Source organism: Ctenopharyngodon idella, chromosome 13, assembly GCF_019924925.1.
Source record: "Ctenopharyngodon idella isolate HZGC_01 chromosome 13, HZGC01, whole genome shotgun sequence".
NCBI lineage: Eukaryota > Metazoa > Chordata > Actinopteri > Cypriniformes > Xenocyprididae > Ctenopharyngodon > Ctenopharyngodon idella.
In genome coordinates, this window is record NC_067232.1 from 22,066,382 (window position 1) to 22,090,710 (window position 24,329).

General features: G+C 42.5%; 2 protein-coding genes across 2 annotated transcripts in view; both read right to left on the bottom strand.

Moving 5' to 3' along the window:
* Positions 1-3,241: 3,241 nt before the first annotated feature.
* LOC127525356 (uncharacterized) lies at positions 3,242-21,651 on the bottom strand. The gene is made up of 3 exons (XM_051917852.1): positions 21,500-21,651; positions 5,213-5,433; positions 3,242-5,053 (listed from the first exon to the last, which is right to left on the bottom strand). The coding sequence occupies exons 1-3, from the start codon at positions 21,649-21,651 to the stop codon at positions 4,077-4,079; spliced, it is 1,350 nt and encodes a 449-aa protein (XP_051773812.1). The 3' UTR covers positions 3,242-4,076.
* A 98-nt stretch (positions 21,652-21,749) lies between these two features.
* Positions 21,750-24,329, bottom strand: part of LOC127525357 (signal-induced proliferation-associated 1-like protein 2) — a 212,317-nt gene continuing 209,737 nt past the window's right edge. Inside the window, exons 19-21 of the mRNA XM_051917853.1 lie at positions 22,217-22,319; positions 22,086-22,116; positions 21,750-22,010 (exon numbers count right to left, since the gene is read on the bottom strand). Of these exons, the coding sequence (XP_051773813.1) occupies positions 21,750-22,010; positions 22,086-22,116; positions 22,217-22,319 (395 nt within the window). The remainder of the gene's footprint in view (positions 22,011-22,085; positions 22,117-22,216; positions 22,320-24,329) is intronic.

The following is a 24,329-nucleotide window of genomic DNA, read 5'->3' on the forward strand; positions in this document are numbered from 1 at the left end:
CAACATGTGGGTTGACTGCCACACGTTTCTTCTGTATCATTTGTCCCGTTTTTTTCGATGGCACTTTTCCCTTTGCTTTTGATCCTCTCTCCGGATTTATGCCCACAAAGCGCCTAAAGGGTCATGAAACAGACAATATGTAATTAAGATCGGTTTGAGGACCTCCCAGAAAGTTTGAGATGTCCACTAATTAAAAAAACAGATTTAACTCAATAGCTTGCTGGTGTTAAATAGGGAGACAAATATATTCTTTTCTAGAGTTGAGAAACATTGTGTTAAAGGCCTCAACAGAAATAACACATATAACATAACATTATTAAAAGGAAAGTTCTGATATAACTTATCTATAAGTAAAATGCTGCTTCTGAAGTTGTTAGAATTCAACCATTACCTTTGAATGAACTCCAAGGTACACGCTGCTTCCTCCTGGTACTCAAGATTAAACAAGTAATATGCAGCAAACAGAGTGGCATGGCCGGACAGGAAACTGGGCTGAATGCCCTCACACACAACCTCGCCTTCAATACTCAGCATCCAGTGCCCACTCGTCAAAGTGTCTCCTAAAACAATCAATACCACATGTGACAATAGTAATTTTTACCTATACCATTTTTTTGTATTTCAGATTTTTACATTTACATTATATATTATATTTAGTAGGGGTGGAATGAAAATTCGATTCTTAGATGCATCGCGATGCCGAAGCAGACAATTCTGAATTGATTCACAAATGTCAAAAATCGATTTTCTAAATGTTAATTGATAACGTAATGTTGACAGAAAGTAAAAGGCGGAACTCTGAAACACGGAAGTGCAGTGTCCGGATAGTCAGTGGCGTGCACATAACTGTGTGTATCCACTGGTGCAGAGCGAGTGGCACAAAGCAAGCGTTTTCAGTTCATTTATGGAAATTGAGCTTCCATAGGAATGAACTGAAAATGCTCGCTCTGCTCTGCTTGCTTCGCGCCAGTGGATACGCGCCATAGGAGACCCATGATGGCTAAGCAAGAAATCCGACAGGCACTCTCTGTATTAAAAGCTAGCGTATGGAAGCACGTTGGCTTCTATGAAGCTAAAGGGAAAAAGCACCTGGACTGCATTTCTCAAAATCATCGAAAGTTAATCAAAGAGATCATTGGTGGCAATTGCACTATGGTCAACTTTTGCTTTTAAAATAGTTACACAGTGGCAAAAAAGAAAATCTGTATAGAAAAAAAAGAAAAGATCGATAATCGTTTTATAATCGCAGACCTCTGAATTGTAATCGAATCGTGAGGTGCCCAGAGATTCCCACCCCTAATATTTAGTATGTAAGAGTGTATGAACTCATTCTTTTAAACCAAAGTTAACAAGAGGCATTACAAATAAACAATAAATTACATGCTTTAAAGGGGGGATACTAATACTATTTCATGACTTATTTACACTGTTAAAAGAGTTGGATTCTTTTACAAAAACATTGCCAAAGTTTCAAAAAAAGAGTTGGACGTATGACGGAGTATTTCTGTGCCAAATACACTCCTTCAGATTTCTCACAGATTTTGGTAAGTTTTTTTTTCAAGTATGGCTCTGTAGTATGTAATAAGGGTGGAATTTCTTGTACGGGCACTTCTCCGGGAAGAGCGCGCACATACATCAACCAGAGCAAGAGAGCAAGAGCACGCCCATCAACGTGCTTCATTTGGGTTACGGAAGTCATCGGCAGCCCTGCACAGGACTTGCTCGAGAAAGATTTATCACTTTGTTTTTAGACCACAAAATTAACAGTGTCACCAAAGAAGTGTGTTTTTGGTTGTGAGGAAAAGATAACCTTGCTTCCCAAAGAACCCAGCATTAAGTGGAGCTGGGTTAACTATCCCAGCTCCACTTAAATTAACTATCAAAATAACAAGAATGTTGTGTCTGAAAGTTGCAATCACTTTTTTTATTGGTTAAAATGAATGGAGAATATCTTGTGTTTTTCCGTGGCTGCTCGAGCCCTCAGGATCAGCACTAACGGTTTTATAAACAAGGCCCAGTTCAGCGCCACATTTACAGATCATTTGAAACTGAAAGATGGAGGGGTCCTAGTGGTAAAAGATCCCAGTCATAAGTCGGAACCGCAAGTGGTGAGTAAAGCTGCATCAAATATCTGTTTTGTTGACTGCACATAAGTGCACATAATGTAAACAACACCAACGTATAATGAATCAAAAGTTATCCAGGGATAATGCAATGGCGTATTGTGTGTTTTTAAATACATTTGTTTAGCTGACCATTGATAGCTTCGCTACGCAAAGGCCGCGCATACTCGTCACTCTTTAGCTTCGCCCATGGCGCGCCTCCAGGAGCTCGGCTGTTTTCAGAAAAACTCGGTACAGCGTATCTGTCTTTTATAAATCTGATAAAGCTAAAGACTTTTCAGCGATATGAAGGAGGCTATACTACTCTATAGGTACTCAAGATTAAGATGAGATTGGCCGAAAATGTGTGTGTTATGTACCCTTTTAAATTTGTTGATTTAGTGGATTTTTATTTTGCATAGACAACCCTGCAAACAAGCCTGCACTGGCAGCCCTCACTTAGCCTCCAGGAAGCCTTAGCGCTGTTTTATTTAAAATAATAAGTTTGAAGTCACCGTTATGGAGGTAAGCACTTGCTTTAGTTGGGCCCATGACCCTTGACTTCTTAACTTTAATGTTTCTCTGACTACTGTAGGTGTTTCTGAAGCACATTTGTTATAGCACAAGTTGTGAGAAGAATCATGTGCTTCAGAAACACACAGTTACAGCAGCCAGAGAAACATTAAAGTTAAGAGGCCAAGGCACATGGGCCCAACTAAAGCAAGCACTTATCTCCATAAGGGTGCCTTTAAACTTATTATTTTAAATAAAACAGCGCTAAGGCTTCCTGGAGGCTAAGTGAGGGCCATGCAGGGCCAGTGCTAAGGGACCAACGTTTTGCTAATGAGCAAATTCTCAGGGGCCTTGCGCTGGCAGCCCTAAGTGGGCCCGTAAAGGGCCAGTGCAGGCTTGTTTGCAGGTAATGTATAAGGTATATAATAATTTACTTCCAAATTGTATCCAGAGGCTGTTCGAAATAAGAGAAAGTCAGTATAAACTAAGAGATATATGTTTAAAAAAATGAGGGCAAGAACTTATACAAAAAATAGATGTATATCTGTCAAAGAAGTAAACCTATGGAATAATTGTGATAATTAAAACTGTGTATTTCAATTTGTAAATTCAAGAAAATGTTTAAAAACAAGGTGATGAATAATATTATAACTTAATATGATTAATTTGTGTATGATATATTTAAACTGTTGTATTAATATCTGAAATGTGTGTATTTTTGTAATTATGTATGTACATTTTGGAAAATGTCTTGCATTATGTATAAAGGGTAGGCATAATAAGCAAAGGCCTCCGCCTACACCTTTTTTGGTTATGTATATTGTTGAATTGAAAAAAAAAAAAAAAAAAAAAAACAATAAGCAAATTAAAGATTAAAGCAAGATGCTTTCAGTTTACAACTGTAGCATCCATTGTCCAGCTAAACTAAACTGTTTTTATTCCTATAAAAAAGCAAAACGGCGGCGTAATGTAATCAGTGTACAGCTGAATACCGGGTGATACCAGTGACACAGACTAAGAAACATCCTTAGAGATAAAAACAAAACTGAAAACAATCACAACAATAAATCAATTCTTCTTACAAAAAAAAAACAAAAAAAAAAAGTACACTGTTAAAGTAGTTACACACAAGCTTTTCTTTTTTTTTTTTTTTTTTTCCTGTCAAGTCCAAGTTTTGGTCAATAAAGAGTGTGCACACTCGTGCAGACTTACCAAGCACAATAAGCCGTGGGCTCCCGGGTATGGTGTGTGTCACTTGTAGGTCAGCTGCTGTGGCACACCTCTATAAAGGGGAGAAAAAACTTTTTTTTTTTTTTTTACAAGGTTCTCTCCAAAACTTCTAAATGATGCCTATCATACCAGGATCAGTGATATGGCTTTCAAAAACAGGATCCCAGTGGAAGGCCTGTCCATAAAAAATATTTACAAGAACATACAAAAACCAAAAATAGTGGTTTTCAGCTATATACTTACATCTGCAAATAGCAGAAGTCCATCCGGATCCTCTCGGAAATGGGCCAGGATGAGTTTAATCACAAGGGGTCCAACTTCTTCTTCTTTGCTCGACAAGAGTTTCTTGACAACATCATTTGTGGGTTTGCTCTTAAAGAAGTCGACGAGGACTTTACCATACTCCTGCATGGCCTGGTTGAGCCTTTTGTGTATGGGGATACTGGTAAGCTCCTCAAAATGTGCAAATATGTGCTTTTGCACAAACAGGTATGGCCATTTGCTTTTGAGGTCTTTGATAGGAGGTGCTTCTGTGTCATTGATGTGCTTTCTTTGCAAATAGTAAGTTTCCTTCATCAAGGCACAAACATCACCCCTGTCAGCTCCACTTTTCCCATATTGCTGATACAAATTCTCTAAAGTTTGTCTTTTTTCCTCAAGTACATCATCAGAATTTGCAAGCGGAGGCTCAGGCTGCCACTGTGTACATCCGTATGTGGCTGTTGGTTCTCTGCATTGCATTCTCTCAGGTGTGTCAGTTACTCCCCTGATCCGACGCCTGCGTGATAAAGTATTATCTCTATTGACGTGTTCAACACGGGTTTTTATTTGTTTCAAGAGGGAGTAGTACCCAATTTCATTTTTTTCTTGAGCATCATCAAAATCAGAAAAGCTCTTTGGATACTGTTTGACAATTTTGAGAGCAACAGCAAGGCACTGTGCTTTGCTTGGATTCTTTTCATGTTTCCTAATTTCATTAACAATGATGCAAATCATTTTGCGTCGATCAGCGGGGAGTGGTCTCTTTCCATTCGCTATTGCACTGCGTAATTCGCTCGGCATTTGGTTCCAAGGAACCTGAAATGACTCAGGCCAAGTAACAGCTGGGGTTGAAGAAAGGCTTGGTGGGCTAATGGTGTCTAAGGTGACAGTGGAGGAAGGCGGAGGTATTGTTGCAGGGACATCAGCAGATGGATTTTGTTCTCCAGCTAATAATAATAATAAAAAAAAAATACACCATCAACATGTCAGTGTTATGTAACTGTGCTAATATTCTGATCTGTTATCAGAAAAATAACTATTTACAGTCTAACACAAAAAATATATTCTTTATACATATATATACATATACAGAATGTCAAAATAACCTCTCTTAAAGCTGTCTAGCAGTTTGCGAATCTGGATGGGCGGGAGTAAATCAGACAGGTCCACTCCAGGAGCTCCCTCCACATACTTAAGGTCATCTGTGCTCTCCACACCCCAGCTAAAAAGTCTCTGCAGCAACTGTTCTTTCTTCTCTTCAAGAAGACCAGGCAGCGCTTTGGAAATTACCTTTTGTACTTCCTCCCCCACAGTTGTAGACATCATTCTAGAGAAGGAAAAGAGTGGTGAAGAGCAAGCACTGACAGGCCACACAACTTGTACATGGGCAAGGGATAGTAGTCCAATAGGTTTTTTCCTGGCTGACACAACACAGCCTTTTAGCAGGTTCCTCAGAAAGGCAATTAAGGCCCTGATCAATGAGAGTTGAAGAGTTATATCTTTCTGTGATGAAGTTGACGTTATCTCCTTGAATCAGAATGGCTTTGATTTTGCCAAATACAATTCCATCGTCACTTTGATCAAGCACAAGAAACATATTTTTCTTGTATTTAGTCCCTTTCACTTTTGCCTCATGTGAAATTAGTGTGTTTGACTGACAGTTAAGGTGTGAAACAGCTTCTCTAATATCATCATTGTAATCGGATGGGCAAAAATCGGTTCCTTTTTCAACTACAACGTGGGGTGGGAACAGACTACCAGCGCTTAAGTATGCTTGAAAAAGCTGATGCCTTTCTGCAAGAGTAGAGCAAATGTTTTTGAAATTGTGCAACTTTCTTGAACACTGTTTGAAATAAGTGTGTTTGCTTTCGAATCTTAATGTCCAGAGACGAATGAGTGGCCCAAACTGGACTGTTAGTTCTGGATAGTGACTAACATAATGGTGTTTTGGCCTCAGAGGATGGTCAGGAAATAGTTTCTTTCGAAAATACATGTAGTCCTCAATCATTACCTTCAAGCAGACAATCTGTCCAGCAGAAATAGCAGGTGCACAAATGAACTCCACCAACTGTCGGAGCTGCAAAACTAGTTGCCACACATCATTATCAACTGGGTCCCGTATTTTATCTCCTATTAACACTGGTAGCAATCTGAGGAAACGCCAGTTCTGAACCGCATGCCCTCCAAGTTTATCACTCCCAGGATTTATCTCACTTGGCTTATCATGTGCATCATTGCCCTGGTATCTGAATTGATTTACTCTTCTATTCAGTTCCACATACGTAAACTGTTTCTCAACTTTGACCAGATGTTTAATGCATAGAGCCAAATCATAGGACACAATGCCTTCGAAAAGATCATGCCCAATGCATGGAGGCAAGCCAGGCTGGCAGACATGGTAATGTGATAGCTCATTAAACAGTGAATCAAACTTGACCCCTTTTTTCTGGGGCAAATCATCTGCTTGGACATTACCTTTATATGACTGCACAGTCCTGCTTGGTCCCTCAGCCAGTGGGTCTGCCACAAATGTTGGTCTATCAACTTCACAGAATCTGCAAAAGAAGGAACTGCTGCTGAAATTTTCAACAAAACCCCCAATAGCATGTGAGCCTAGATTATCTCCGGCAATGGCACACACAATTGCTTTCCTAATCTCACCACTGGGCAGTTGGATGCCACTCACCTCGAGGTCTTTGAGATCCTTTATCAACTGTCCCATCACCAAATCTTGTCCGAAGAACTTGAAATCTTGCTCTCTGCAAAGGAGAACAAGTTGCATATGGTCAGTGGTGGATCGATTATGAGGCAAAATGTCTCCTAATGTGAAATAGACTGCAAGCACTTTATGTTTTTTTCTTCCTGAACCTAACGGGTTGACTACTTTGAATGAATCCTGATAGAGAATCAAGCCCAAGGACATGGGATCTGACTTAAACAAAGCATTTTTTGCAATTACTTTTCCATCCCAAATGTCCTTAAGAACATCTTTGTTGTGAACTTGCAAATGGGTGTAGCTGTGCTGCTCCTGCATGGACTCACTCTTGAAAAGACCAGCAACTGTTTTTTTTATTGGAATGTATTGGGCAAAACATTCATTACCTGCTTCATTGTTCCCTAAACAAATGGGAACTGGTTCAATGTAGTTGAAGCTTTGTTTAAACACGGTTTTCCTCCTCTGATCTGTTTTCAATATCCGAGTGTTGCAAGTGTGGAGAAGATCATCCACTCTAATCTCGTCTACCACTCTTTCTACATCTGTCTCAGGAACTCCAAGTAGAATCAGTTTTTCTTTTAGTTTATTCAGCAAATTTGACAGGCTGATGTCATGTATCTCCTGGAGTCCTTCAATGACAGCCTGAATAACAGATGTAGGAAGCAACAACTTTGCCTGCAACTTAAGATAAAACAGGGCCAGATTTTTTAGAAACATGTCATCATCTACATGTTCAGGATAAATCTCATCTGTACTCATTTCGCATGAGGCAGCCGCCTCATGCATGTCCTCGGAATGGACCATAGACTCCTGAGTGCTTCCCTGGCTTTCACCTGTTCCCTGAACAATATCATCAATTAGACTGTGCTCTGTCTTTCCTTTATGACATCTTGATAAATGTGATGTGAATGTTGACAAGACAGTATATGTCTTTTTGCAGTGTTTAAATGGACAAGTTACTTCTGTGCCCTCTTTCAAATGGCTTTTTAGATGTGAAAAGAAATTCCCACACTCAGGAAAAAATGCTAAAATATACAATGCTTTAATATACAATGGATAAAAAAAAAGGAACGAGGCCGTAAGCGCGCGAAAAAAGTGTGCGAAGAAAAGTGAGTGGGACTTTTAATGCTCTCTACAGCATGCAACCTTGCATGTTATCACTAAACAAGACACTAGAATATGTTTTGCATGCTAATTAGCACGGTACAAGGTATCATTTCCAACTGCCGCAACAAAAAAATAAAAAAATAAAAAAAATAAAAATAAAAAATAAAATAAAATAAAAATCCCCCACTAAAATCAAAGCCTAAATTACTAAAATCACTGCTCTACAACCAAAAAAATGCAACAGCCACCTAAATATAATTACCTTTATTGTTAACTGGAGCTCCTTACACTGCCTTCTCAGCTTCCCAACACAACCGCACTAACGCAAGCTGAGCCGACAACTGATGATAAGATTCAAGTCAAAAGCGCAATAAAACTTCAGAAATAAAGAGAAATATTCTACAACTACAATAAGTCAACTCGTTTGTTTATTGGTCAGCGTCGCGCATGATCAGTTCATTTGTTCAAGTGTCACCGCACTGAGAAGGTTCCTTTGTGAACCCTGTGCAAAAATACACACACGATTTGCCTGCCGGCATAAATATAAACACAAATATCTGTAAATAGCATATTTAATTTCAAGTAAAAAGTATTCGGTTGCCCTATGGTAATAAATTAACTATACAAAGCAGACTTTATATCAAACAGATATGTTAAAGTTTTCACATTACCTGAAGTTAGCAAAGGCCCAAAAAATCCACATCTCACTGGTTACGTTAACCTCTTGGAACAGCACCATTGAGAATTTATTTGACACACACATCCTCCGTGAGCGGGCCTGACTCTGACGCGTTTTATTTCAGCGCCCGTGTTAACAGATGACTGCCTGTGCAAAGTTGTTTTACATCATAAAATAATCACGACGAAGTGTGCTGATAAACACGAAGTTACCGTGAATACAAACTGTTAGCACTGAAACATGTAATTCATAACGAAGGAACCCAGAGATTTTCTGCCCATAGCATAGCAGCTATAGCGCCGGGGAATGTGTGAAATCCTACCGCGACCGCGCTACTGAAACCCCGCGCAAGTCTGCTTCGCGCCCCGCGGACGGAGGATGCTTGAATCTGGGTTTACCAATATAAACCGCGAATGTAGATACCTTCATATACTACAAGTTACCAAACATGAAAAATAAAAAACTGAAGTCACTTACCACAGTTGTGCTGTATTATTAAAAAACAGCCCACGGCTGTAAAATAATGCTGTAATTTTTACAGCAATTCATTACAGTGTGAATAGACAGTTGTGAGAACTAAATTCACTGAGTATAATCTCAGCATTTTTATATTGCTGCTTCGAAGATGTCGAATGGATTTTAGTGATTAAATACTGCTGTCATTAACCTGTCTCCATGTTTTGACACTATTAGGCAGTCCAATGGCTCTGGTGGCTCTTGAATGCACCTTCCTCAAGCTCTAGAAAACACCTGATTCTGCTGAAGAAAACTAAGATTTCATGATGGGAAAGAGCGGTTAGTGTGCACGAGGTAATTTCTCAATAACAGGTAAGATCCTCTTTGGCCAGACGGGACAACCTAAGGCAGGGGGTTACCGCCGCCACTGGGCATCTACCCTGATTGGAGATGTTTTATGTGAGATGGGTATGAGAGTTGAGCGGATGTCTGTGAGGCCAGCAGCATCATTAAGGTGGGATGATCTGTGAAAGGTACAGCAGTCTGCCCCAAAATATCCCTCTATACCACTCCTCAAAAACCACATTCCTGGGATGGCTTGTTTTTCATTGTGACAAGTCCACAACTTGATGCAACTATGCCAGGGGACAAGACCTTGAGGAAAAGGAGATTACTTATAAAGAGCTGATGGGAATGAGCTTTCAAGAGCTGACTGAGACCATGAGGTGATTGTCCATAATTTCTGGGGAGACAATAGCAAAATTTATCAACATGATGTTGGTTGCCCTATTGGCAAGAACTGTATAGAAGTTTCGGATTCAGCATTACGAGTCCCTGAATTTATGAGGTTGTGTGGATTTTGAACTAATATGTCTCTATTATAGTTTTGACAGGTCATTAGGCATTGAATAGGATAATTCCAAGGCGTGGTGGTGGTTAAAGATGAAGACTGATTTTGCAGATTCAAGAGAAAGTTAAGTGAATTCAACAAAATATCCTCCTAGAATAAAAGATTTTAGATTGTGGTAATGGTTTTTATTTAAAAAATATACATTTACATTTTAAACTTGGTTAATGATTATTCTCTATATAGTAATGAATTTAATATTACATTCTGTCTAAGTTACAGTCTTGAGAGACTGTTGAAAAGATTATTTGTGCAGTAAGAGAGAGAGACTGCTTGAGGCAAGGATGGTACTCTGTCTGTCTGTTATCGGCCTGCCAAAGTTTAAACAAAACAATGATATTAGAGCCAAAACAAAGGAGGAGTGAATATAACTGATAAAAGTTTTATTTTTCATCCATTAAATGGATGCATGACATTAGATGTCTAGAGAAATACAATTGATGTAATAAGGGTTGAAGGAGGAAGCAGCTATAAGGCTGTCTGTGTAACCTAGGGGTTGAGATTTGAGTAAAATAATACGTTGGTTTCTGCAAAACAGTAGAGGTAAGTGGGACTGAGACGATGATAATATTTTTTAGATCTGCAGACTAGCAATTTGATGGGATAGAGTGACAAAATTATAAGCAGTTGAAATTATTGTGATGGGGAAAAAAATGTAAAACTGTTTCAAAAACAGCTTTAAATAAATTGATAATGTCTTATAGTATAAATTTTTATAATTTATAAGTGATTTGGAAGATTATAAAAAAAAAAGACAATTGAAAACAATAATGACAATAAAAAAATATGACAATTTTAATAATTTCAGTGGCAAACCTAATGAGATGATAAGTATCACTGCCAAATAAGAGGGTTAAGATTTTGGTCATTTAGCCTAAGCAGTTATAATTGACAAGACACTTGAGTTTAAAACTGACTTTAAAGGAAGTCTTAATTATTTGATTTTGAATGCTGTACTGTTGACATGGTCTGAGTACTGCGAAATGTTGTGAAAATTTAGTTTCAGATTAAAAATAATTAGGTATTGAGTATGATTAACATTGATGTCATGATAAAGATATATGCAAGGCAAGACAAACAAGTCATTGCTATAATTGAATTTATATGTTTTAATGCTTATGTCATTTTGATGAATTGTTTTAAGATTATCAAGTTTAGGTTTATGGTTATTTATGTTTTGTTTTTGTTTTTTGTTTTTTTGTGGGCTATAATGGGTCTGTTGTAGGGGTGGGCGATATGGCAAAAATATCATATCACGATTTTTTTCAGGAAAATCACCATTCACGATTTTATCACAATTCTTCATGTTGTTTTTATTATTTTGCAAGTGACTGAGCATTACAGCCAAACTAATTTGTTTAAAACCTTAATGAGTTTCTTTCTTCTGTTGAAAATAAAAGTTATTTTGAAGAATGTAACCAGACAGTTGCTGGTCCACAGTGACTATGTTTTTCCTACCATGGAAGTCAATAGAGACCAGCAACTGTTTGGTTAACCCACATTCTCCAAAATATTTTATTTTGTGTTCTGCACAAGAAAGAAATTAATACAGTTTTGAAACAACATTACAGTGAGTAAATAATGACAGAATTTTTTATTTTTGGGTGAACTATCCCTTTAAGTCAAGCGGCAGCATGGTTAATATTAAGCTGTTCTGTTACTTTAAAGACCTGCACGTATCTCTAATATACAGCCACGCATCCAATTTTCTCTCAAATGTTTACTTTCACTTTAGACATAACCAACTATGTTTATGTAAACTTTGTGTGTATTTGACAGTATTAGAGCAATCGGACTCTAAAGATAACTTAGTAATCAGGCACTGTTTGACAGGCTTTTAGTGCCTGTGCGCTTCGCGTGTTCTCGTTCTGAAAAAACGCATGCGGCATGTCAGAACAGCGCATCAGCACACAAAAGAAAAGTTTAACCGGCAAGGCACATGAAATAATGAACTTTTGTGGACTGAAGTGTCCCGCGAATATTACTCTCTACCGCTGCGTTAAAATGTGAATGTACGTCACGTTGAACAGTATGCTGAGACGGAGGCACTGGAACTGCAACTGATAGAAAGCACGATACTACGATATTTTTACATAAGCAGATCGTGGAGACATTTTAATCGTCCACGATCAAAAACCGTTATATCGCACACCCCTAGTCTGTTATGAAAAGAAATCTTAACAAAAGGGTTATTCTATGTTTTATTGAAAATGATAATTGAAATGATGATGTAAATTTGTTTTCTATTATTTCTATTTTTAAAAGTGTTTTAAAAAAAAGAGAGATTTAAAAGATGTTCTGCAGTTAAGGTGGTACATGATATGTCTATAGACTGTAAACTGAAGGATGATTTAAGAGACTTAAAGTACTTAGATGGATTATGATGGGTCTTATTTATTTTTCAACGTTTATTTTGAGTTAGACCACAAGTTTGTTTTTGTTTTTAATCTTTAAATATTATCTATAAGGGGTATAGTGAAAGGAGTGGATTTATGATCCATCTTCTTGTATTATATAATGAATTGGAAATGATAGTTTTCTAAAAACCAGTGTATATATCCTGGTGTTTATGATTACAGGCAATGTCTGTATTTAGTATCTGAGGAGTGACTGAGGGTCTGGCCCATACTTTGACTGTTATTTTTGGTGTCTCAGGTTTCACCCTGAATAAACTTGTCCTTTTGTTCACCGCAACTTGAGTCGTCCTTTCATTCACCTCACGACAGTAGGCAGTTGGTAAATGGGTGTTTTGTTTATTATTTTGGCTTAAAACCCCCTTCTTGTTTTTATTTTTGTTTTTATCTTTTATTATTATTAGGTTTGTTCAAGTTATTATACTTACATTACACTACATGAATGAAAGGGGACGACTGAGGGTCTGAAGCAAGTCATTATCCGTGTTACGAGGTAATGCAACCAGATTTAAAGGGAAATGACAAGAATGTTTTCTTAAATTTCATTTATTACTATATTCATTCATTTACAGTGTAATGCGAAATGCGAAAACTTTTGAACAGGATGCAGATGTCCAAATTTTTCTTTTTTTGTTGAAATATCAATTTTTTCATTGAGTACTGCCCTGCAAAAGCAACAGAAGATACTTACATGTTTCCCGGAAGAAAAATTAAGTACAATACCTTGAACTTCAAATTCAAAAAGTTTTCACCCCCCGACTCTTAATGTATCATGTTTCCTTCTGGAGCATCAGTGAATGTTTGAATCTTTTGTAATAGTTGTGTTTGAGTCCCTCAGTTGTCCCCAGTGTAAAAAGATGGATCTCAAAATCATTCAGCCACTGCTGGAAAGGGTTCAAATATGCAAAAAATCCTTGAAAACTGAATAAGCTGCAGGACCTGGAGGATTTTTCTGAAGAACAGAGCTCAGTTTAACTGCTCAGGACAAACAAGGGACTCATAAACAACCATCACAAAACAAACAAACAGTCGTAGATCATCGAGGTAACCACACACAGTATTAAGAATCAAGGGTTCCCAAACTTTTGAACAGGGTTATTTTCATAAATTCAGCTATTTTTTTTGTCTTGTGGACTATACGTAAATATCTTTTATGTAAAATATCTTACTCAGGACAGTACTAAATAAAAAATAACATGCATTTTGTATGATCTCTCTTATTTTGTTAAAATTATTCATATTTTCACAGATTCTGCAAGGGGTTCCTAAATTTTCGCATAACACTGTATTCATCATTACTTTGAAGTTGTAATGTGTACTCACTAACCTACTGAAAAGACCAATGGAACTCAAAAGAAGAAAGGATCGACGAGCGCATCAGTGCTTGGCAGCTAGGGCAGACTCTACTGGTGGTTTAAAAACCCGCTGTCAGCCCCAACACCAGATAGTGCCCTAGGCAGAATCAAGGTACCTCTGGTAACGGTGGAGGAGCCCAGATAGCACTCCAGGCCAACAGAAGTGCCTGAGAGTTCCTCTGACACCATGGGAAAACCAGTGCACCAAAATTAATATCTTTAATAATCTTATATTAACCATAATGAGTTTAATCACTGATATATTCTACATAACCATGACAACCACGGGCAAGGCCAAGACATTCCACGCACATGCTTTAACACAAATTGCTGATTTGTTTTTGATTTTGTTGACCCCCTAGAGTGTTTAGTTAGGGAGGCAGAGACTTTTACACTTCCCTAGTAAAAATTGTGGGCAGTGATGTTTGACTCTGACCTCTTCTGGAGTGCAGTCACATGAGGCAGCCATTTGGTAGTGAAAAGGAGGACCACTATTGGTCCTGAGACAGAAGATGAGAGAGCTGACTTGTGAGGTTGCACTCCGGGAAAAGGGAAATGGAAGTGGGAATTAAGAGATTCCCAGAGGGGGGATTTGATGGAGTATTTTATCATTCCTATAGAAAACAATTGTAGAATTAGTTTGCTTACTATAAAAGCTAGAAGTGTTTTGAGGCTCTTATGGCCTATGTAACTGTAAGGGTCAGACAAGTTAACTTGGCCACTGAGCATATTTTGTTGGTAATTTTCCACAAGACAACAGGTGGCTGTGAAATGAATAAGACCATTATTAAGGGTGTCACGTGAAGGCTTCTTGCTTCCGGGGAGTGTTGACTGTTTTGATACAATGTTTCAGTTGGCCAATGGGAAAAGGGTTGACCATCAATTGGCAGAAGGACCATGAGATTAAGTCAAAAGATGTACAGTAGCTAGAAGTTGGTCACCATTACTAAGAAAATGGTCTCTTACATAAGCAACACCTGCAATTATATTAGTGAAATGACTATGGTAGAAAGGTTGGGGAGTACATGGGAAGGAGATGTGGGAGGAGAGCCTCTGTAAGTGAGAATATGGGAAAATGTAAGGGTGGATATTACCAGCCAATGATACTACTTTGGTGTGTTTTAAGACATAAGAAAAATGTATAAATAATGTGCCCCAGCTAAGAGAGATTCAGATGAACAGCTGGCATCTCACTTTATTGTTTGACAATAAAGTTAAATACTTCTGAGACCTGAAACTTCGACTCTGTAAGTTTTTCTTCGAGACCAGATCTGAAGGGACAAAGAGACAGCGAATCTGCCACGACACAGTCAAGGGGCTACAATGTTTCCTGGGGTTTGCGAATTTCTACCGTTGCTTCATCCACAACTACAGTCTCCTCAGTGCACCCCTCACCTCGCTCCTCAAAGGCCGGCCCAAGTCTCTGTCCTGGACTCCATCTGCCCGAGAAGCCTTCCACCAGCTCAAAGAGGCCTTCCTCTTGATCTTGATCTTCCGTTCATCGTCAAGGTCGACACATCCTCCACCGGGGCCGGGGCGGTGCTGTCACAGCGGCAGGGTGACCCACCACGACTCCATCTATGTGCCTTCTTCTCCAAGAAGCTATCTGACACTCCTAGGAGGCTTCCTGAGGGTAAACTGGTTCCTCTACCAATACCCCATAGACCGTGGACACATCTGGGCATCGACTTCATGACAGACCTACCGCTTTCCAACGGCTTCACCTGTGTACTGGTAAAAGTGGATTGATTCTCCAAGGCTTGTAAACTCATACCCCTCAAGGGCCTTCCCACTGCACTCGAAGCTGCCGAAGCATTGTTCCAGAATGTCTTCCGTCACTTCGGCTTCCCTGAAGACATCGTTTCTGACCGTGGACTTCAGTTCATATCTAAAGTGTGGCAAGCCTTCTTCAGACTCCTAGGAGTGTCCATCAGCCTGTCATCCGGTTACCACCCGCAGACCAACGGCCAGACTGAGCGCAAGATCCAGAAGATTGGGAGATACCTGAGAGTTTACTGCCACCGGAACCAGGACAGCTAGAGCCAGTTCCTACACTGGGTGGAGTATGCCCAGAATTCCCTTCGGGAGACCACCACCGGGCTCACCCCCGTTCCAATGTGTCCTGGGCTACCAACTATATAGCGCTATATAAATAAAGGTGACTTGACTTGACTTGACCAACCACCACTCTTCCCCTGGTCGGGTGAGCCCTCGGAGGTTCCAGCTGTCAACCACTGGTTCCAGCAGAGCGAGAGAGTGTGGGATTCGGCTAATGTCCATGTCCAGCAGGCAGTCCGGAGACACAAGAGGCACGCAGACGCCAGAAGAGGCCCCACTCCTCAGTACCAATCTGGCCACAAGGTGTGGCTCAGTCTCCGACTGCCCTGCCGCAAGCTGAGTCCATAGGTCCCTTCACCATACAGAGGCAGCTCAACGAAGTCACCTACCGGCTCAACCTCCCTCCACAGTACCGTATCTCACCATTATTTCATGTATCTCTATTAAAACCCCACACTGATCCCATGCCTTCTCCATCCACAGATCCTGGTGACGATGCGGTACCTCCTCCTCCCAACATCGCCAAAGAAGAGACCATCTACCGGGTGCAGGCGATCCTCGACTCCCGACGACGGAGTCCCCAAATCGAATACCTTATTGACTGGGAGGACTATGGCCCAGAGGAACGTTCCTGGGTCAACCGTCACAACATCCTCGACCCCTCACTCCTTACTCAATTCCACGCCAAACACCCGGACCGTCCTGCTCCCCGGGGTCGAGGTAGACCCCGTCGTCCCATCTGGTCGTCAGGAGCCGCCCGTGGAGGGGGGGGTACTGTCACGGAGTCACAGCCTGCACCCTCCAATTACAACACATCATCACCAGATCTTCACGCTCCACTCGTTCACAATCCCCTGAGTTCTGATCACCTGCACCTGCACCTCATCACCAGTGACACCTTAAAAGACTCTCATTCCCTGCACTCAGTGTCTGGTCTCGTCAGACTTACATGGACTACTTACCTGCTACTTACCAGCGTCTTCCTGTGTCTTCCTCCTCTCGTCTTCCGTCTCCAGTCGTCTGCTCCACGTTATTATCCCAACCAGCAAAAAAGAACTCTTATTACATTCAGCTAAGTTACTGTTTGAAAGTGCTTGTTCATCTACTCACCTGCATTCTCCATTACCTGTGTTCGTGCCTCTGTGTCAATAAACATCTGTGTTCACTCACCCCTCTGCCTCCATCTGTGTCCTGACAGCTATGATTGTTCTTTTTCAGCAGAACTTTTAATTTGCAAATTGAATGCAAAATGATACAAAAATCACTTTTGCATATTGTTCTAAGTGTAGTATTATTGTCAAGCAATGTTTTAGCTTAAGTATACAATTTTTTTTTTTTTTTTTTTTTTTGTAAAATGTAAATCATTTTATCGGTGTCCCCGATTTCATGTCAGCCCTGTTACCCTCACCAAAAAACCCTGTATAAATAATGGTACATTCCAGTGACATCACTTCCAGAAAGTTACATCATCTCTAAACCAGGATGCCAACAGTTCTGTCACAGACACGCCAGGCTCCAACACCCACCCACCTATCACAGCGCACTCCATCTCCGGAATACTGATCACCCGCACCTGCACCTCATCAGCACGCTCATCACCTCCACTACAAAAGACATTCACACACACTCAGTCACTGTCCGGTCTCGTTCGCATCTAGACGTACCTACATGCTTACCTCAAGGACTCCTAGCGATCTACCTACCTGTCTCCAGCTTCTCCAAGTCTCTCCTCGTGTTCCCAGTCTGTGTGTGAGTGTCTCCAGTCATCTGCATTGTTCATCTTCCATCGTCTTCCCTGGTCTCCATCTATTCAACACAAAGGACAGTATCACTCATCCTCATCTCACCATTCACCTGCCAAGTCACTTTATACTCACCTGCACGTCTGTTTACTCTGCTGTTGTCTCAATAAACTACCATCTCTGCCATCTACAGTCTCTGTCCCTTCTGTACTGTAACAGAAGACCGGACCAAGACCGCGAGACAACAGCATGAGCCACCCGGATCCCTTTCAGGAGCTCGTTGACGCCCTGCGCCGAGCACTCACCGCCAACCCTCCTTCACTGCCACCAGCGATCACGTCCGTCAACACAGTCACCACTCCTTCACCACCCATGCACGCCAGTCCCATGGCCAAACCAGCGCCCTACTCTGGATCGGCGGAGGATTGCAGCGGATTCCTCCTCCAATGCGCGCTGGTCCTGGAGATGCAACCGCACTATTACCCCACGGATACCTCCAAGGTAGCGTTCATAATTTCACAGTTACAAGGCAAAGCACTGCAGTGGGCCGATTACATTTGGTCCCAGAATAATCCAGTCACCCGTTCTTACTCTGGTTTCGTCGCCCATTTCCGGGAAGTCTTTGGAAAGCCTGCCACTGACTCTTCTATTGGTGAGAAACTATATAATTTAAAACAAGGATCAATGTCTGTGAATGATTATGCTTTGAAATTCAGAACGCCAGCTGCTTCAAGCGGCTGGAACGAGCAGGCTCTGATTACCACCTACCGGCAAGGTCTGGACCCTCAGTGCGGTTGCATCTCGCTGCATACGAGGATTCCATCGGGCTCGAACGGTTCATCCAACTCTCCATCCGCTTCGCCACTCGTATGCAGTCGTGTCTTGAAGAACACCAGGGCCTGTCGCTATTCAACATTGCTGCCCGCCGACCAGAGCCCGTCAGCCCTCCAGAACCAGCCTACGAACCCATGCTTTTGGAGAATACCCGGCTCACTGCTACAGAACGGCAGAGACGGCTGACCCAGAATCTCCACATTCCCAATTCGTCGTCCTCGACCAATGGTGAGTGCCATCATTCCCACGATTAGTAAGATGAAACCACTCACCACTGTTGTAAACCTTACTGCTGCTGACATGTCTCTTCCAGTGGTCGCACTCCTCGATTCTGGGTCAGCAGGCAACTTCATCTCCGGCGCCCTCTGCCGTCAACTCAAGCTCAAGACAACGGCCACGCCGTCTACCTACCAGATCCACTCAATGACCGGGAAACCTCTCAGCAGAAGATCTGTTCGATGGTGCGTCGGGCCCATCCAGTTACAAGTGGGTATCCTCCACACGGAGCAATTACATCTGCTGGTTCTGGAGGAATCCACCACTGACGTGATACTAGGGTGTCCCTGGTTGGAGCAGCATAATCCTGTCATCTCCTGGAAGACTGGTGAGATCCTGAAGTGGGGCGACACCTGTTTCACCAGTTGTTTCTCGGAGCTCCCAGTTCCTCCGTCTCCTCGTCCAGAACACCGCTCTGTCTGTGCCACGTCCATCGAGAGCCCCGTCGAGAAACACTCTGTGGATGTACCTCCGTGTTACACCCCCTTCAGTGACGTCTTCTGCCCTCAGTGAGCTTCCAAGCTGCCTCCACACCGGCCATGGGACTGGGCCATCGACCTGCTTCCGGGTGAGAGTGCCCAGGGGAAAGATCTATCCCCTGTCCATCCCAGAGGAGAAGGCCATGGAGGAATACATCAAAGAGGCCCTGGCGCAAGGTTACATCCGCCCGTCTACTTCCCCTGCTGCTTCGAGTTTCTTCTTCATTGCAAAAAAGGACGGAGGCTTGCGGCCATGCATCGATTACAGAGCCCTCAATAACATCACAGTAAAGTTCCATTACCCCCTTCCTCTCATCCCAGCTGCCCTGGAACATCTCCGTGGTTCCACTGTCTTCACCAAGTTGGACCTCCGCAGCGCCTACAACCTCATCCGGATACGTGAGGGGGACGAGTGGAAGACCGCCTTCGTGACACCCACCGGCCACTATGAATACCTCGTTATGCAGTATGGCCTGGTCAACGCCCCCTCCGTATTCCAGGACTTCATCCACGAGGTGCTCCGGGAGTTCCTCCACAAGTTCGTCTTGGTTTACATCGATGATATCCTCATCTACTCCCGGAGCTTGGCCGAACATAGCCACCACATTGCGGAGGTCCTGAAACGCCTGAGGGAGTTCCACCTCTTCCTTAAAGCTGAAAAGTGCTCCTTCCACCAGCCCTCAGTGCAGTTCCTTGGCTACAACATCGACAGCAGTGGCATCCGGATGGACGAGAGAAAGGTGGATGCCATCTGGAACTGGCCAACTCCATCTACCATCAAAGAACTCCAACGATTCCTCAGCTTTGCCAATTTCTACCGCCGTTTCATCAGGAACTACAGCTCCATCACCGGTCCACTCACCAACCTACTCTGTCATAAGCCCAAGTCTCTGTCCTGGACTCCAGCTGCCACCACCGCGTTGAACACCTTAAAGGAGGCCTTCACCACCGCTCCACTCCTCGTTCACCCTGATCCCGACCTGCCTTTTGTCGTGGAAGTGGACGCTTCCACCACCAGAGTTGGAGCAGTGCTATCTCAGCAGCAGGGGACACCAAGTAGACTCCATCCATGCGCCTTCTTCTCCCGCAAGCTCAACCCGGCGGAGATTAACTACGACATCGGCAACAGGGAGCTACTCGCCATCAAGCTGGCCCTCGAAGAATGGAGGCATTGGTTAGAGGGAGCCAAACATCCCTTCCTCGTACTTACCGATCATAAGAACCTTGAGTACCTCCGAGCTGCAAAGAGACTAAATCCTAGACAAGCACGCTGGGCGTTGTTCTTCACCCGTTTTGATTTCACCATTTCCTACCGTCCCGGTGCCAAGAACGTCAAGGCTGATGCCCTGTCACGCTTGCACGCTCCAGAGGAAAGACCCGAGGAACCAGAACCCATCCTTCCTGAAACCCTCATCGTCAGCCCTATCTCCTGGTCTGAGGAGACCTTGCCCTCCTCCAATGCCTCCGCCAACACTCCGTCGGGTTGTCCACCGGGCTTGCAATACACCACCAGAGCACAGCGCACTCCACTCATCCACACTGCCCACACGTCACTAGGCACTGGCCACCTGGGGGTCAATGAAACCCTCTCGTTGCTAAAGGAACGCTTCTGGTGGCCGAACATGGCATCTGACGTCAGAAGGTATGTGCAGGGATGTAAAGAAAGCGCCATCTCGAAGAGCCCTCGCCATCTTCCAGCCGGCAAGCTTCTTCCTCTGCCCGTTCCAAACCGACCCTGGTCACACCTAGGAGTCGACTTTATCACGGATCTCCCAGCCTCCAACAACTATACCTGCATCCTCGTCATAGTGGACAGATTCTCCAAGTCCGTGCGTCTGATCCCGCTAACTGGACTACCCACTGCTATGCAAACCACCGAACTCATGTTTAACCACGTATTCAGATACTACGGTATCCCTGAAGACATTGTCTCAGATAGAGGACCTCAATTCGTTTCCCGCGTATGGAGAGCATTCTTCTCGCTCCTAGGTGTGACCGTCAGTCTGACATCCGGCTACCATCCCCAGTCGAATGGGCAGAGGGAAAGGAAGATCCAGGAGATTGGTCGATTCCTCCGTACCTTCTGTCACGGCCACCAGGACTCTTGGAACCAGTACCTGGGTTGGGCCGAGTACGCACAAAACTCCCTGTGCCAACCATCTACAGGACTCACCCCGTTCCAGTGCGTGCTCGGTTACCAACCCCCACTGTTCTCCTGGTCAGGGGAACCATCGGACGTGCCATGTGTCGACTACTGGTTCTGAGAGAGCGAGAGGGTCTGGGACTCGGCACATCATCAGCTTCAGCGGGCCCTGCGCAGACGCAGGATGGCAGCCGACCTTCACCGCTCCAACGCCCCTGCCTACCAACCTGGACAGAAGGTCTGGCTGACAGAAGGTCAGGGACATCAGGCTGCGTCTGCCCTGCCGGAAGCTGAGTCCCAGGTTCATTGGCCCATTCACCATCACCAAGCAGGTCAACCCGGTCACATACCAGCTCCAGCTTCCACCACAATATCGCATTCATCCTACTTTCCACATATCTCTACTTAAGCCTCACCACCCTTCTGTTCCTCTCTCCACAGAGCCCAGCGTAGCAGCAGCCAAACCCCCCCTTCCACTCATCCTGGATGACGGAGCAGCCTACGAGGTGCGTGAGATCTTGGACTCCCGGCGCCGAGGTGGTCAAGAATACCTGGTGGACTGGGAGGGCTACGGCCCCGAGGAGCACTCTTGGGTCGCCAGAAACGACATACTCGATCCCAACCTGCTTCACACCTTCCACGCAGCCCATCCCGACAGACCAGCCCCACGTGGAAGAGGATGGCCACCACAACGTCGGGGTCCTCGGCCCTCAGGAGCGGGCCGTGGAGGGGGGGGTACTGTCACAGACATGCCAGGCTCCAACACCCACCTATCACAGCGCACTCCATCTCCGGAATACTGATCACACGCACCTGCACCTCATCAGCACGCTCATCACCTCCACTACAAAAGACACTCACACACACTCAGTCACTGTCCGGTCTCATTCGCATCTCATTCGTACCTACATGCTTACCTCAAGGACTCCTAGCGATCTACCTACCTGTCTCCAGCCTCTCCAAGTCTATCCTTGTGTTCCCAGTCTGTGTGTGAGTGTCTCCAGTCATCTGCGTTGTTCATCTTCCATCGTCTTCCCTGGTCTCCATCTATTCAACACAAAGGACAGTATCACTCATCCTCATCTCACCATTCACCTGCCAAGTCACTTTATACTCACCTGCATGTCTGTTTACTCTGCTGTTGTCTCAATAAACTACCATCTCTGCCATCTACTGTCTCTGTCCCTTCTGTACTGTAACAAGTTCAAATAAAAATAAGTTTATCTCTCTCTCTTCTATAATTTTCTATTTTTGATGATTTATGAGATTTGACTGAGGGGGGATATCATGCAATGTCAAACCTGTTACCATTTTTGAAGTATACATTTAAACGCTTATTTATTTAATGTAACATAATCATTATCTACAAGTAATATTCCTTTAAAGTGTACAAAATGTGCTTTTGTGATCTGGTCTGTTAGCTAGCAAATAGCAAATTAGCTTTAAATTGTCAAACCTGTTACCATCAACCCTGTTACTTTTCAGAGTAACAGGTCTTGACATGTGGGTAACAGGGATGACAGATTAGGTGTCAAACTTAGCCACACTGATTTTAACATTTAACATGTAAAATGCAAATATTTTAAAAGGTCATCCCAGGTGTATTATTGATGTATATATAATTTAGTGTGGGTGGCATATGAGCATCAGTTACATTTTTAGTTAGTATTTTTAGTATTGTTAGTATTAGTATTGTTGGTACACGAATCTCGTAATTCAAGTATTAACTATTTAATTATATAAACTTAATATATAATATATTTTAACCCTAACAGATGGAGCATGTAGCTTTTCATTTCTTAAACAACCATGTTGGAATATGTATCATGGCCATATTCCAAGATGACAATGCCAATATTCGTCAGGGTTAAAGAGTCATTTTCACACATGAATGGGCACTTCTGAGTCCTGACTTTAACCTCAATGTAAGACTAACCTCTTGATGGAAATAAATGTTCTGATGTCATTTCCATCAGGAGGTGCATACATTTTTGGTCAAGATCTTGTATTGACAATGCAAGAGGTGAGCACTCTGTAAAGTCTCCTCCAGCACATCCCAAAGACTTACATCTAGGTTAAAGTCAGAACTCAGAACTGCCCATTCATGTGTGAAAATGATTCTTTGTGCTCTGTGAACCATTCTTTCACATTTTTAACCCTGATGAATATTGGCATTGTCATCCTGGAATATGGCCATCATACATATTCCAACATGGTTGTTTAAGAAATAAAAAGCTACACAGTCCATCTGTTATGGTTAAAAGAACCGTTGCCAAACATATAACATGCTAGAAACATAATAATCACTGTAATAATGATCCATTCATAGGTGCTTAAGTATTTACCTATTAAAATCCAAACAACACCCTTTTTTTTTTTTGGCCGGGCAGTGTATATTTTAAGTTTTGTGAGGGGACGCACAGACAAAACGTATGGACGCATGGGTCTATTACAGTACCCTTAAAACATTTATAAAGTGTGCATATGCACAGATTTGATCTTAGAGTGTGCGTATGCTTAAATCCACGGCAACGCTCATATTTATTAAAACGTGGAAAAGTGCTTAGCGCCACATCAGGGTCTGAACAGATGTACACACTTTTCCTTGTCAGATTACTGCAGGTTTTTGGAAATCTAAGCTATTCTTGCAGCTCGCCATTCTAAATTAAACGATTTCAACGATGACTGGTGATCTTTTATATGTAAATGACATTAATTAGGTGTTGTTTACAACGCAGAGAACCAAAACCATTAAGCTGCGCACAAGTTCAAGATTATTTGCGATTTATATATTTCACATCTGAAAGAAAGGCATATGCTTGTTTTCTGTGTGTACGTTTATTCTATGAATCTCACATACTGACATCTGATCATAAGACAAATGATCATAAGATCAACTCTTGATCTCTTAGAAATTGAATGTTTCACTAATATAGCTATGCAAAGTGAATGCAAAACAATATAATGTAAATTAAAAAGTTAGAAACAGTATTATGTAAACAAATATGTAGCGTGTATGCTGAAGAATGTGTGTCCCATCATCCCTGTTACTCCGGT

Bases quoted from the DNA above. Each gene is read 5' to 3' on its own strand.
- LOC127525356 (XM_051917852.1), bottom strand. From the start codon at position 21,651: ATGCGATATTGTGGTGGAAGCTGGAGCTGGTATGTGACCGGGTTGACC. The intron at 5,434-21,499 runs GTTGGTAGGCAG...TTCCTTCTCTAG, and splicing joins CAGCCAGACCTTCTGTCCAG to AATGATGTCTACAACTGTGG. The intron at 5,054-5,212 runs GTTATTTTGACA...TATTATTATTAG, and splicing joins GCTAGACAGCTTTAAGAGAG to CTGGAGAACAAAATCCATCT.